Source organism: Argiope bruennichi, chromosome 2, assembly GCF_947563725.1.
Source record: "Argiope bruennichi chromosome 2, qqArgBrue1.1, whole genome shotgun sequence".
Classification (NCBI taxonomy): Eukaryota; Metazoa; Arthropoda; class Arachnida; order Araneae; family Araneidae; genus Argiope; species Argiope bruennichi.
The window spans coordinates 136,287,396-136,302,953 of record NC_079152.1 but is presented as its reverse complement, the minus strand read 5'-3'; the positions used below and the strand labels follow the sequence as shown (position 1 = coordinate 136,302,953).

At 27.6% G+C, this 15,558-nt stretch overlaps 1 protein-coding gene across 1 annotated transcript in view; it reads left to right on the top strand.

Annotated features, from left to right (window-relative positions):
• Window positions 1–15,558, top strand: part of LOC129961990 (GATOR complex protein Iml1-like) — a 52,882-nt gene that overhangs the window by 21,865 nt on the left and 15,459 nt on the right. Inside the window, exons 17-26 of the mRNA XM_056075643.1 lie at window positions 285–509; window positions 988–1,131; window positions 1,472–1,552; window positions 6,212–6,325; window positions 7,866–8,013; window positions 9,074–9,161; window positions 9,248–9,358; window positions 10,183–10,268; window positions 10,783–10,957; window positions 11,947–12,150. Coding sequence (XP_055931618.1) covers window positions 285–509; window positions 988–1,131; window positions 1,472–1,552; window positions 6,212–6,325; window positions 7,866–8,013; window positions 9,074–9,161; window positions 9,248–9,358; window positions 10,183–10,268; window positions 10,783–10,957; window positions 11,947–12,150 — 1,376 coding nt within the window. The remainder of the gene's footprint in view (window positions 1–284; window positions 510–987; window positions 1,132–1,471; window positions 1,553–6,211; window positions 6,326–7,865; window positions 8,014–9,073; window positions 9,162–9,247; window positions 9,359–10,182; window positions 10,269–10,782; window positions 10,958–11,946; window positions 12,151–15,558) is intronic.

The following is a 15,558-nucleotide window of genomic DNA, read 5'->3' as shown; positions in this document are numbered from 1 at the left end:
GGAAACTTTTTCATTTGTAAAATATAGTATTTAACCACTTGCCTGTTTTTTTTTGTTTGTTTTCTTCCTGCTATCTGATTAAACAAGACATTTTTATTTTTAGTTATGTATTTGTTTTATTCAATAAAGAATCTGTGGGACATCTGGGAAGTTTATAGGTCCCATGTGCTTCTAGTTATAATAATGTTTTAAGAATGGCTTATTTTTAGTTTTTCTTTCAATACTATAATTTTATTCATATATGACATACAAATTAAAAAGGTCTTTGTACTAAAACATTTTAGAAGCTGAAAATGTTCCTAGTGGCCATTATACTAGAGAATACTTTGAGTCAGAAGTGAGCCCTCCCAGTCGAGTAGTTATTGGTAGTGATCCATCATCTGAATCAACTGTTAATAAACAAGAATTGACTCAAAGATTGAAAGCCTTAGTTAATCCATTCAACCCTTCACAGATCACTATAAAACTGACTTCTAATCGAAGACGATGGACTCATGTTTTTCCTTTGGGTAATTGTATATTTAAAATTTTTATATTTGAAACTGAATTATTTAAAATTTTAATCTACAGTATTTATTGGAATAAAACATTATTATTCATTGAAAATATGTAATTGATTTTTGATGACTCATTTTACAGTTGAAAGTGCTTATGGAAAAATAAATGGTTGCATTGTTATAACCAATATTTGCAGATTTGTTTTAGCAATATTTGCAAGAATTCTGTTAAATTGTAGTATTTTATAACATGGTGAGTATTTTTGCACTTAAAGGTTTTTATTTGAGTTATATTTTTTTTTATTTCTTCATTGTATATTTTAAACCAATTTGGCTTTTAAATATTATTATTTTTTTTTTTTTTTTTGAATAATACAAATTTTCTATCAAAAAATATTTGCTCATCGAAGTAATTATTTAAGTTGAATTTTATATATCCATATCATTAGTCATTATTTTTACAGGTTAGGGTTTTTATTTTATTAATTAGGTCCTACGGGAATATTTATGCAGCAACATCATTATCAGGCTATTCCTCAAATCAGTGCTGCAACTTTGATTTCTGTAGACAAATCTTTTAATAATTACGATTGTCCTTTTCAACGAAGCTCTCTTTTTAGTTATGATTTTGATGGTGAGTTTTTAAATTTTTCCTTTCATCCTCAATTTTTGTTTTGTATTTTACTATTATTCTTTCTCTTCCACCTTGTCCCTGATTATTGTTACCTTAATTTTGTTTTTGAGTCTGGATATTTTATGCTTAATGCATATCTAATATTTTGCTTTGACTGTACCTTTTGTTGAAAGGCATTAAACATGAATTCTGTTGGTTTTCTGATATTTTGTTTTACTATAAACATTATTTTTAAAGCTCATTTGTGCTTTTAATTTTATGTCGGACAGGTAAGTTTCATGTTAAAGAATTTATGTGAAATAATTTTGGAGAATTTAGCATTTCTTTCTATTTTACATAGGTTTAGACCATAAATCAAACACCTTAAGTCGAAGAGAAATCCATTCATCTTCAAGTAACATGAGTTCGAATTTAGGAGATGGTAATATCATTTACTATTTTTTTTTATGCCATAGTAATTTTAAAAATCCTTGTTTTATGATTATAGCAGAATGTCTTCAGTAGAGAATTCAGTTGTTACATCAGTTCAAGGAAATCTGGAACTAATTTCTTATTCAGTTTGGTGAAATTGTCAAATGGTATTTGTAATCAAGAGTTTCTAAAATGTATATTTAGGCAACTCCTTGGAGTCAATATTTCTTTTGCTTTAATATTTATTATTAACAATGCATTGTTTTTGAAATGGTTACTCATATTAATTTTATATAGAAAAGAAAAGAAAGAACTATGTGTGCAACATCAATTTGTTTTATAAAACTCTATACATTTCATTTCTGTATACACATTAAGTTATCAGTAGAATCTATGAATTTTTTTATTTTTTTATGAAAATATTACGGTTTTCCCTTTTTAATGAAACTTCTATAATTCTTTGTTGACAATCTCTCTAGTAATAAATATCAATGTGTATATATGTACTGGTGATCTGTAGATAAGGTCATTTGACCTACGGCTACCAAATTTGGGATATAGCTCTTAGTAGGTGAAAACATGCATCTTGGAGTGATTTTTTTAAAAAAAAAAATTAATTAAAAATTAAACTAAATTTTGCTGTTTTTTTTCGTGATAACTTCCGAAAATATTGTGCAAACATAAATTTTGTACAGTCTTAAAATTTAAAAATAAGTCTTTTTGCATTTTTTTTTTGAATTGTAGCAATTTTAAAAGTATTTTTTGTTTAATTTCTTGTAATAAATTACATTGTTGTCCTGAAATTCAAACCATTTTCATTGTATCATTAAATATTTTATTGCATGATTTTCTTCGATTATTAAAAGCTAAAGAAGTCTACTATTTAACATTTGCGTAATGTACAAGATGAGTAAAAAAAAAGAAAATTACCGCACTGCAGAATTTGGAAGAGAGGTGGAGCTAAAATTTGCATTTTTAATAACATTGTGCTGTCATGAGAGCAGTATCCATTTGAAAGGTTCTTGTATGCTAAATTAAGACAATTACAATTAAATTATTAAGACAGTTACAATTATTAAAAGACAATTAAAATAACACGATTTTAATGCCTTACAATTTGGTGGAATAATTCACATTAAACTATATCTAAATGATTTAATTGAACTAGTGCTACATAAATAATTTAAAACTAATATTCAATACTATTTTGCTTCATATTTTAGCTATGAGCAATGATTTATTTTAGAAATGAAATATGCATTATGTCTGTTGAAAAGATTGATACTTTTGAAATATTCGATGATTTTAATTGGAGGCACTGGATTTTATTCATAAAATTGGATTTTTTTTTCCATCTGAATATTTATTTGTGCATACTCTTTTCTTTATTTGGCGTTCACAATTTGCTTTGCTATATTCTTTTTCTTTTGCAATATCCTTTCCTGTTGAATATAATAGCCTGAATTAATGCTCTAACATATTATATAGTAGTCAACTATCTTCAACTTATTTTTTCATATTAGTTGTTCATTTCTAATTCAAAAATTAGCAACATTTAAAAACTGTTATGTATCTAATTAATCTCAATTGGATTTTTATAGTAATACAGTAAAATATCTGAAATAGATGTGAAATGGAAATTGAAAATGTATGTTTCTTTTAATCTTATAGCTTTAAACGACTAATTCATTATATATATAATATGTAAGCTTAGTTTGTTTGAAGCAGAATGCAGGTTTGAAGACATAGAAGACGCTTCGGAATTTTTAATTCTCTTTAATATTCATTCCGGGAAAGCAATTTATTTACAAGTAGGCGCGGACAAGGCATGTCCACAACAGCGCAAAACAAAAGCAGAAGTAAGAAAAGGCACGAAACAAATGATCACTAGTCTTATATAACATGTGATTTCCGGAAGCGTGGCGATGGAATATACGTGTTGACCTTTGACAAGGGCAACGGAGGAATCATTTTCACTTGATACGTAGAAGTTATTGTTCAGTAATTTTTACACATCTTCATACGTGGAATAGTATCAGGAAATAAGAGAACACTTTAGAATGACCCCGACATGGGCCGAATTAGGCAAAAAATTTTGAAAATTAATTTGGATTAAATTATATATATATATATATATATATATATATATTAGTAATAAAAACCAAGTTAATTGGAAAATAGAATAAAAAATAAACCAAATAAAATAAGAATCTTTCTCAAGGGCCGCTGGCAGGGATTCAAAATAAGGGATTTTTTCTGTGATGAATCCAGAATTTTTCCAACAGTATTGATTATTATATAGGTTATTTTATGTTATTGTATTTTTGCTTATTGGTGATCGTATTCTTTTAATTTATTGTTTTGCCCTTTCTGTAAAAATGGTGTATCTCTTAGGCCTTAATTTCAGGGGATTTTCGAGTCACGAGGGGTCAATATTGCTGGACAAATGTCTAGATTCCTCACAGAAAAAATTCCTTATTTTGAATCCCTGCCTGAGGGTGACCCTTGGGAAAGTCTTCAAGCCGGATTCTTATTTTATTTGGTTTATTTTTTATTCTATTTTCCTATTAACTTGATTTTTATTAATAATTGTCTAGATTCATCTGTGTTTTAGTAGTACCTGCATCTTCGCTCACTAAATACAATGGTTCTTTTTCTGTTTTTACTTTTTTTTAGTTTTTAGTTTGTTTCTGAAATTCTCCTTTAGTTTCGTTTCCGAAATAATTTGGTTTCGCGTCCAAAATAATTTTAATTTTAGATTGTTTCTATAATAGATTTTAATTTCATAATGCTTATATTTTTGGTTTATATATATATATATATATATATATATATATATATATATATATATATATATATATATATATAATATATAATAATTTTGTATATCTCAGAAACGGCTCTAATGATTTGGATCAAATTTTATATTTAAATAAGGTTTGCTTTTCAAGTTTATTTACATAAGTACCTTTCCTGAAAAAAAAAAAATATTTTACACACGCATAAAAATACCCACATTTTTTTCTTCTTAATAACTAACTATAAAATCGCCAAGTTTGTCGCGCGGAGTCATTGATCCGGGTTCCGATCAGCGTCCAGTAGAGCTGATCGTAAAACTGTCTTTCCTACGAGGGAACTAGCTGTGCTGGAAAGCAACATTACAGTTTCGTAACATTGCACCCCTCTTCAAGGACTGATGACTCTGCAGTCCCACTACAATCAATAACTGGTTCAGGCCACCGATAGATGCGAACAATCGCTGGCGTTGGGCAACCTTTGCAGTTTCGCTGACGACATCATTCACTATGTTGGCCATAATAAAAAATCCTTCTGAATCCTCTCACTGCTTGGAGCTTAGACCTCTTCTCCGTTTCGGATTGTACATCGAGACTTGATGCCGCTTCTTAAAATGCAAGGTGACCCAAGGAGCCAAACATCGTATCGTAATAGAACTTTCCGGAACTAATTCTAACCAAGCTGGCCGATTGCCCACTTTCAACTTGCTCCATCGAACCAACCAAACATCAGAGTGCTTCAAAAAGACCTTCCGGAGTCCACTTGAAAGCCAGGCATTCTTCGTCGTCGTCTCCAACACGGGAATTTTACTGGTCATTCTTGAGAACTGTCCTCAGCTTTTAACACGGGATCCTTCAAAGAGTGCATCTGTCTTTGCGGGAAAGGTTCCTCGGCTCCTATTCGCATTACACTCCTATTCAGATCTACAATAAAGCCGAATTCTTGAAGGAAATCTAGATAGAAATCGAGGAAATGGGAGCGATTCCAGCCATGGAGACTTCATCAGTAGCAATCTTCAAGAGATGCCAAGAAGCTTGGAAATAGGTTGTCCCTTCAGCTTTTCGGGCAAATCTTCTCCCTACAGGATAGCAGTAGCTCCTGTGATTAGCAGCATTGAACACTGGTTGTCACAAACAGACTCGTCCAAATTAAGTTCATTTTCTCCACCCCCAAGTGTCTGAATTTTCGATCATGTTTTAAGGGCATCATTCGGAGTAAACAACTTTTTGCTAAATGGTCACGATGGAAATGATAGATAAACTGTAAAATGAATACTTTGATATAGCAGATTGTTTCAAATAACATGTTAAAAAGTGCATTCATGATTTTTATTTTATTTAAATGACCATATCATTTGTAGGCAGGATTGAAAAATACTCATATGTAATCAGTATGCGATTCGTGTCTAAATATTTTCTCAAAAAAAGAAAAAGTAAAAAATGCCGCATGAAGCTTCGTTTTTCAGATTTTGTTAGTATAAACAATGCAACTGACTATAAAAATTTTGTTACTATTTTACACATGTGTTCATTTAGTATACATATTTTTTTGTTACATGTTGGGATATTTTGTTCTATACGTTCTATTTTACACATGTGTTCATTTAGTATACATATTTTTTGTTACATGTTGGGATATTTTGTTCTATACATTTTTTTCGTTTATTAATTCTTTAAAGGAACCTTTAATTATTTGAATTTTCTTTAATATGTTTTTGCAATAAAGTTAGCATTCTATTAATTCTTAGTTTTAGTTTCTTTTAATTAATTTTTAGAAATTATTCTTTTTTAAAAATGTTTTGGTAAAAATAATTAAGAGAATATAAATTATTCCAATTTTTATTTATATTTTTCTGCAAAACAAATCATTATAGTACGATCACCCAATTCTGCCAGTAGAATGTCATCTTCTCTTCAGCCTAGTGACAACATGTCAATGTTATGGGGAATAAGTGTTGAGCAAGAGTGGACACCTGCTGTTACTACAGGTCATATTTCATTTTTTAAAATTAAATTTATATGTATTTTGTGTATTTGAATTAAATGAAATTTTATATTTCAAAGCTTTTGAGATATATATGCAGCTTGTTATCAAAATAAAGGAAACATCTGTGAATAAATATTATATTTAAGAATGTGCTTTATAAGCATTAAAATATAATCCCAGCTATCAGTTTTTTTTAATATAAAAAGTATGTATCAAGATAGTATAAGGTAGATTTTGAATGAGGCTTTTTTAATGAAGTTTTATGCATCTTGGATTTTTGTGAAAAGCGTAAAATATCATTCCCCACGGACTTTCAAAGAGGCCAAATTGTAAAAATCTGGCTATTTGAAGCAATTATGATGAAACATTCCAGCTTTTAGGTGTTTATATTTAGTCATTGATAACATAAAGAATTATATAGATTTCAGTTTTAAAAAAAACTTTGCCTGAATCTATCATGAGTGATAATATTATAAATACTTATCAGGATAAATTGATTCTGGCTAAAATTAGCTTCTTCTCTTATATTGTTCAGTGATTTCTTAAAAAATTTCAGACATGAAGCAATATGGGACCTTTTTTATATGAACTTTTCATTTTTGTTAAACAGTTAATGAAAAAATATTGTCAAAAGAAGTAAAAATAAGCAAAAACATTAGACAGCTTATTTTGGTAGAGTTAGATGATTCTAAAAATTGTTATAAGGTTAACATATTCATAATAACAAAAATTTTACTAGTTTTAAAAAAAAGTGTAGAAAATATGATTACACAATATACTTCTAGAATTATATGTATTGATTTCTTTTGGATGATACTGTTGAAAATATTTCTTTGTGTCATTCACTTTATTCCAACATTATAAACAATACTGCCATTTTATGTTATCTGTTTCATTATCAGTATTCATAACTTTATTTTTTGAATGTCAGTTTTATCTTCAATTCCCTCTCTTCTTCAGTATCTGAATTTATTTCTGATTCAACTTCTGAAGGTATTTTTCCAAATAATTGATTAAATTTATTGCTGTACGTTTTCCTTAAGTTTGAACTAGTCCACCTTTTTTTCATCTGAAATTGTAAATTTTGATCATTGGTCTTGATGATTACACAGTAAAACCACTAGTATATAATTGCAAAATTTCCCAGTCGGTGAGAATAGGTAAATGAAATTCATATATTACTTTCAGGCCTGAAATATTCAAAAAATAATTTCCAAGCCATTGCACAAACAATATTTAAATTTATTGTTCAAAATGCGCAAAACCAAGATTAGGATACTCTATCAGCATATTCCTGGCATTATATCACTTATATTGATGAAATGTTGCATATTATCCCAAAATTTTCACTGTGTACCTTAGGATGGTATTCTGTGCTACTAATTTATTTATATATAATATGGTTGCTCTGGTAAATCACTTTACATCCTACAGTTCGAATAAGTGATTTCATTGTTAGATCACCAAGAGCAAAAGGTCTAAAAAACATTGAATTAATTTATTGTCTGATACAAATGAATGATGTATGATTTATACTGTAGGTGTGGATTGGAAATCACTTGTCATTCCAGCCTGTTTGCCCATTACAACCGATTATTTTCCCGATAGAAGGAGTTTACAAATAGATTATGTGATATCAGATTATAATCTACTTCCTGAAGATATTATTGCCGAAAATGCAGTTCCTAGGTAAGTAATTTTTTAATGATGTTTGAAGATATGGTATTGACAGTGATATAACTTTGAGTATCAGATTTTCTATTGTAAAAAAAAGGGTTCTACAAGCAGGATTGATTTGTAGTAACCGTCTCAGCAACCAAAATGGGAAAACTTTTATATTTCATTATTATGTCATAATTCATAGCGATTGATAGATTATATATTTAAGAAAAATCTCTAAAAATATATATTTGTCCTTGAAAAATTTTTCTGCAATTAAAGAATGAATGAATAGAAGCCGGTAGTACTGGCCATTACAAGTCCTTCAAATTTTGGGAAAATTGTCTCTATACGAATATGTATATGTGCAAGCGAAATTCAGTGCTGATAGAAAACACAATTTATTTTAGTACTTATTGCCTCCTTGTAAAGAAAGGAATAAGCTTTAGTTAAGGAGAAGAAAGTAAAGTTTTTTTACCTTAATTTTTCCCTTTCATTTCACTTGAAGACCGAAAGCATTAAATGTAAAATTGCATTAGATTGTTTGTAGATTCTAATATTAAATGCAAAATACAATGATATATATATGCAATGAAAAAAGTTTTAGAATGGTGCTGCAGTTTGCTTGCTGCAATTTGAGCAGATGTAAATTTGTTGTTATGTGTCTGTAATAAATTTTGTGATTAGTATTTTTTAAAAATTTATTTAAAGAAAAAATTGCTTGCTTATGATAATACTAATTTCAGCTATAGTGAAGTATTTTAGTCCAGGGCAAAAATGTCTTAAGTTTTTTTACAGTATTGTGTGACATTGATTTTATTTTGGACAGTTGAAGTATTTAAGTTTTTTTTTTTTTAACGAAAACAATTGAAAAGATTATTGACATGGACAAATTGATTTATGGAAAAGCAAACAGGTTAATTCTTTTATAACTTGTATTTTTCAAAAAATGCTAAACTTGTGGAATGTCATTTATACTCTGTCTTTTTACGTTAAATAAAAGTAATATTTTATTTAGTAAGCATAACATAATGAAAGTGTGTGTTTCTTGAATATGTATATTTATATAACATTGATAAATTTTGCATAGATATTTTCAAAATGATGAAGATGCTGTCCGGCATCCATTGACAACATCAGAAGTTTATAAAGAGCTTATCTGCCAAAGATTACAGCAGGTTGCATTTGATGAATAATTTTATTTCCATTCAGTTTTCTTCATTTTTTTATTGTATTATAATACAATTTTCTGATGTATTTTTAGGGCTTTCAAATAATTGTATTATCAAAACTTTCCTCGTATCCTGTCTCACAAGTAAGCTCAAGTCCTCAATACTCATCAGCAATATTTAAAGGGCCTACAAGTATTGAACAGGTGATTTTAAAATTTCTGTAACAAGATAAGAATTCTCCTATAAATGCAGTGTTATTTACTAGTGTTTGTTCTAGTTCCATTTTATTTATGAATGAATTCGTTTGAATGAACTTTGTTACATAAACTATTTCATTTTTAATTTCCATTGTAGTTAAGGAATTTGCATCAACTGCTTATGGAATCTTTTTTTTTTTTCAAAATTTTTTTTTGTGTATAACATTTTCTTAGGAAAAAATATTATTCATGAAATTGCTGATTATGGAAGATATTTTTCTCATTTTTTAACACTATTCCTGAAGTAACTTATAGTGTGTGCACTTAAGAAATGCTTAGTAAAATGGATATTTTTCAGCAGTGTAGGCATTCCTCTTGCAGAAGTGCTAATATTTTCTTTGGATTATAGATGATTAAATTTGTCTTTATTTTAACAAATCAGAATAAAAATCTTAAAGAAATAATTAATACACTTTAATATTTTTATCCTGATTTATTTCTGATTAAAAATGAGATATTGAAGAGATATTGATATTAAAGATTGTATTGCTTTAATGATATCAATACAAAGATGACAATACTCTTAATTCTATTGAGAATAATTGTGTTCTTGATTCTTGATTATAATTACTCCATCAGTTTCTTATAATTTTAATGAAAGGGAATCTGCTTTCTGCTCAGTAGTGTTCTTGTGAATACTTTTAATATCATGTGTTATATGTATATAAAAAGATATGGTCTTTTGTAATTAGAATTTAAAATCTATAAATTACGACCTATTAGTTTTATTCTTTTAGTTTTTATTTATATATGAATTTCACAATTTTTAGGAGGAATATTTGTTAAGTATTGGAAGAATATTTCATAGATTAAATCTTGATGGACCTAGGATCACTGTTACTCAGTATAGGCCACGGTAAGCAGAGCACAAATTCCCTAATAAATTTAACTCTTCTAGCTGTTATTTATTTATTTTGGAAAAAAAAAAATACATTTTTTAAATGTTATTTTAAAATGTAGCTTGTGAGATTTATTTGCATTAAATGAATTCTTTTTTGAGTTGCCCTTAAAAATTAGCCCAAGTAGGATTGTGTTATATAGAAAAGCAGATTTTTTTAAAAAATGTGGCTCAAAGAAAAGTAATTCCTGAAAATTTAATTAATTTTTTTACATTTTGTATATATTAAAAGGAACAAATCTGATTACATTAAGATTATAGTTGCATAAGTTCTGTTGGAATTTTATTTTGATTTTTTTTAGTATAAAAATTCCTGTCTGATAAATAGAAGAAAAAAATCAAATATAATTATGCCAGTGAAATGCTGGTTGTTTGTTTTTTAATTTGGTATTTTTTTAAAAAAAGTTATACTTGTCATAAAATTTTTTACATTCATTTAATGATGTTTAAAATCTTTTCCTCCCCTTCTTAGGCATCCACATAGAGAAATAAAAATCCATTATTGCTATCGTTTCCATGCTCCTGACAGTGATACTTATGGTGTATCTTGGGTAGATTTTACTAGTGAGCGCCTAGAAAACTACAATTGGAATTATTTAGACCATTATATTTGCATGCGAGGTGAAGGAGAATTTGAGTTAAAAGAGGTTTGTTATTGCTTTATTATAAATATATTTGAAATACAATTCCATTTTCAATTGAAAGAGAATGAGCCTCTGCTTATCAGCAACCTTTATTAATTGCCAATTAAATTGTAACTATAATTACTTTCATATCATTGTATATGCAATTAGAATATGAATCATTTATTTTCTATTTAATCATTTGTGTAGAATTTTTGTTCATTTCTATAAAAAATTTTTTTCTCTAAATTTACAATTGTTATTAAAAAATGATTTGCTATGAATAATTTCTATATAGTAGCTGCTGCTTAATCTGATCATTTTGTGACTTATGATATCAAAACATAAATCGATTGATAACAATGACCAAATCAGGTAAAATCAATGTTTTGATCACACTAAGAGACTTGGAGTGAATATTTATTTCAGGACCATTTGTAATTTATTTAAAAAATAACAAAAAATAGTTGTTATTTATTGACAATTATTCTTTAACTGTTTATTTATATATTGTTTTCATATTTGCATTATTTTAAAAAAAATTTTTTGAACTTTCCTGCACATTGCATTTAAAAATATTAAGTGTCTGATGCATTTTTTCCCCCATCACATTCGCCCCTATCAAAATTGTTTATTTCTTGGTCTTTCTCAGAAAAAGTTCTAGATTTTTTGGATTTTTTCAAAGAGCTATAAAAGCTATAAAATTTTTAACTGTACTATAGCATTGTAATGGCTCATTTCGGGTAAATTTTCATAAGTATTTAGAATTTCAACTTTAACACTCAAATCATTTTTTTATTCCATTTTGCTTTTGTAATTACATACACCAATGGTTTGACTGCTCAGCTGATTTATAGTCAAGCATAGCAGACCAATCCAAAACACTGTAGTTCAAATAACAGTGTTTTGGATTCAGCAAATTTGACTGAAGACTTTCTTTGTATAGTATAAAATTTACTTAAAAGCTTCTTATTAATTGCAAATCCAAACAATATTCATCTTTTTTTTTTCAGTCATTAAAATATTGGAGGTTGCGAATGTTGCTCTTGCCTGCTGGCCAGCCTGAAACACGTAAAATAATTGAAGGAAGTGAAAGATGTGATCTTTACCATGAGTTTTCAGAGGATGATAAAACTCAACAAAAAGTTGGTGTTCTGAAATTTTTGGAAGTTATGAATAAAATCAAACGTGCATCATCGAAGAAGCCAAAAATTAAGGTAAAGAGTATTACTAATTTTTTAAAAAAATTATTATTTATATGACTTCTTTAAATCAAGTTAATTTTATTTTCTGTAAATCTACAGTTATATTATGTCAGCTTATTTAATATTTCTTTCTTTTTTGCTCATAAATGAATATAAAAATGTTCATTTTTCTGGTAAATTAATAGAAAAAATTGTCATATAGAAATTTTACAACTTGGTAATTGATGTTTCTAATAAATGTATTACTTAAACTTTATTTTTAGAAATTCTTAGTTTCTTCATTTTATCATGTATTCATATACATAACATAATTCATTTTCTGTGTTTTCACTTCACTTAACCCTTTCTAGTGCCATGGGAAGTATGCTTCCCACCAAATTCATCAATCTTTGTATGGAATTGTGTAATTTTGCGTAAGTTCCGACAAATTTTTCAATCAGACAGACACTTAGATGCTTCATTTCCTTATCTCACACAAAATAGTGTCTTGATTTTTTACTTAATTATTAATTAACCAAATTAATTAATTAATCAAAAGAAATTTATCTAATAAGCTAAATGAGTCACTTTTCTTAAGCCAATCACAATCCTAAAAATATTTTAATGTATCATGACTAGAAAAAAATATCCCTTTAAAGGGTTAAATAGACTCCAATAAGTTTTTTAAGTATTGAATTGCATATGCTTTCTTTAAGCTATACATAAATTCCAATACTTGTCACTTTTTCCAATATCTTATTTATTTCCTCACTGACATTTTTTTTTTTTTTCTCTTTTGCAAAAAATGATTTTATATTGCAAGTTTCCATTCTTCATTTTTTTTGAACCTGAGTGTTTAAGCTATGATTTGAATTTAAGGATTTATTCTCTCTTTACATAAATAATTTCCAAATAGCTCTGTTGAATTATGTGATAATGCATTGCTATGGGTCTAAACTGGTGTTGGTTCTTTATTGTTTATCAAGAGTTTTGATATTTTGTAGTTAATACTCTTTATATATTTTATAAGAAAGATCTAGGTCATGCAATAAATGTAAATGGAATCTTGCTGAATATTTTATTGGTAGTGGTAAAGTTGTTAATAATAAACTGGCAATTGTTTTTGAACAATAATTTATCAAACAGCTGAAGAAATATTTATATGCTGAAACAATAGTTACACACTTTTTTTAAATTCTACAGAAAAAGCAAACAAAATTATTTAACATAATGCATTATCATTTATGTGTCTTGCAGTTTTGGCTACCTTTATTTGACCACTTAGGCATGAAGAGTAATTTTGGATGTAAAGATAGTTTTGGATGCCTTATTTATACATACTGAAGAAAATGTTCATGAAATCTATATTATAAACTTGTATAGTTTCTTTTTTTATTTTAACCATTTTTTATGATTATTCAACTAGTTCTTTTGCCATTTTTCTATACCATGCTTTCTGCATACTGATGTTTTTTTTTTTTTTTTTTTTTGCTACAAAATTTATTTTTTTCATTTTACCATTTATGCAATTTTTGTAGACATTTTACTGCATTTCTTTTATGCAATTTTTTGGCATATTTTTGAATGCACATTTTGTTACTAAAGTCGTTATAATTAAATAACATTTCTGTTGGTATGAAAGAAAATGCTCAGAATAAATATTGTATACTAGTGTGAGAAAGAGTGTGTCTTCATCAGGCATCTATGTTCCTGAATGGAAAATGACATTTTAAGTATCTATAAATTATTCCTTCACTCAACATGCAATGCTGTGCTTTATTAACTGCATTGCTGTCTGATGGTTTCAGCTGCAAACTATTTTAATAATTAATCTTGATTTAGTGATACAGAAAAAAAGGCATTTTTTTTCATCAGAATCATTTTGAAATTCATGTCTACTGGATCACTATTTTCATAAAAGTAACTGAATTTATTAGAACATTGACAAAAATGAGACATATTTCCATTGCCTTTTTTTTAAGCTAATTTTTTTTCCTTCATTATATTTTAGTTCCAAATCAATTTTTAGTATTTGAAATTTTTCCCAGATCAGGAGCATGATTAAGGAATTGCCATACATAACCTACAATATTACCTGGAGCAAAGTACATTTTAAATTATTGTATTGTTGTAGAAAATCCCTTCAATGAGAAGTCCAGCAGCTTCGATAACTGATGACAATATTTATTTCATAATATAGCACGAAATAGCATTTGTAGAAATCAGTTATTAAATAATATCAATAAAATATCACTCAATTGTAGTTAGAAAGCTTTCTTAGCAAGCACAAAAATAGAATTCTCTTTAAAGAGAGAATTCATTCAATTCAACTGATTCTTGTGCACATGCCTCTGCTAATATTCCTGACATGACATATATGACATGGAATATTATAGAAAGATCTTGTAACTTGGTTCTTAACAGAGATATTGATAAAATTTTGCTCTTTCAAGAATCCTTATTTTTGTCTCCAAATAATTTCCAAGGGTGATTTCATTGACTTGACATTCATTCAAATTAAAATATCTGCAAAACATCCTACCTTGCTATGAGATTGCTTATGCAGTAAAGCAATGTGTGAGATTCATAACAATATGATAAATTACTTTGATATGTTTACATTTATAGCAATTTTCCATATTCCAGAAAATATTTCATTTAAAGAAAATGCAACTATTATTAATTGTAAGGAAATGTGGCATAGTATGAAATGTGATATTAAATGAAATGTGTTTCACATATCAATATTGCTAATGATATTTTTTGAAGAACAAGGAAACTATGTGCTTTTTTCCAAATGATGAATCTTGCTGTCATATAAGCAGAATTAGACCCAGTAAATAAGAGTGCCATGCTGCTTATATGGAGGCTTTTGCTTATTAAGGATTAAGCTCATGGAAACTATTTTAAAATGCAGCCTAATGCAGAAATGGAATTGATCTCCTGCTATAAATTATAGCTGATAGATATTGCAACTGGTTTCTGAATAATTCTTTAATCCCTTTTTATATTACAAATTGTAGTTTGTTCAATTTTGTCTAATAGATAAGATACTGTTGGGTATAATTTGCAATGGTTTCAATTCAAAACCCTAAAACTGATGGTTGATTCTTTAATGCATAACTACATTCATGATTTTTTTTCCCTTTCTCTTACTGAGATATCTTAAAATTTTAATTTGCTTAACTTTGATTTTCTTAATTGTTTTGGGTCTTTAGAATGTTATGCTTGTCTGGGTCAGATGTCATTTAATTATTACTCTCTGGAGAAGTAAATTTAACTAGTTATTCTTTTTAATTTTACTATATGCTATACTATTTTTGAATGCAAGTTACTGCAATAGCCATGATAACGTGTTTTTTAGTTCATCCAGGCTATTAAAAAATTAAATTAAAAATTGGTCTCCATTTTATGTAACACACACAAACTTGATTTGGTTAA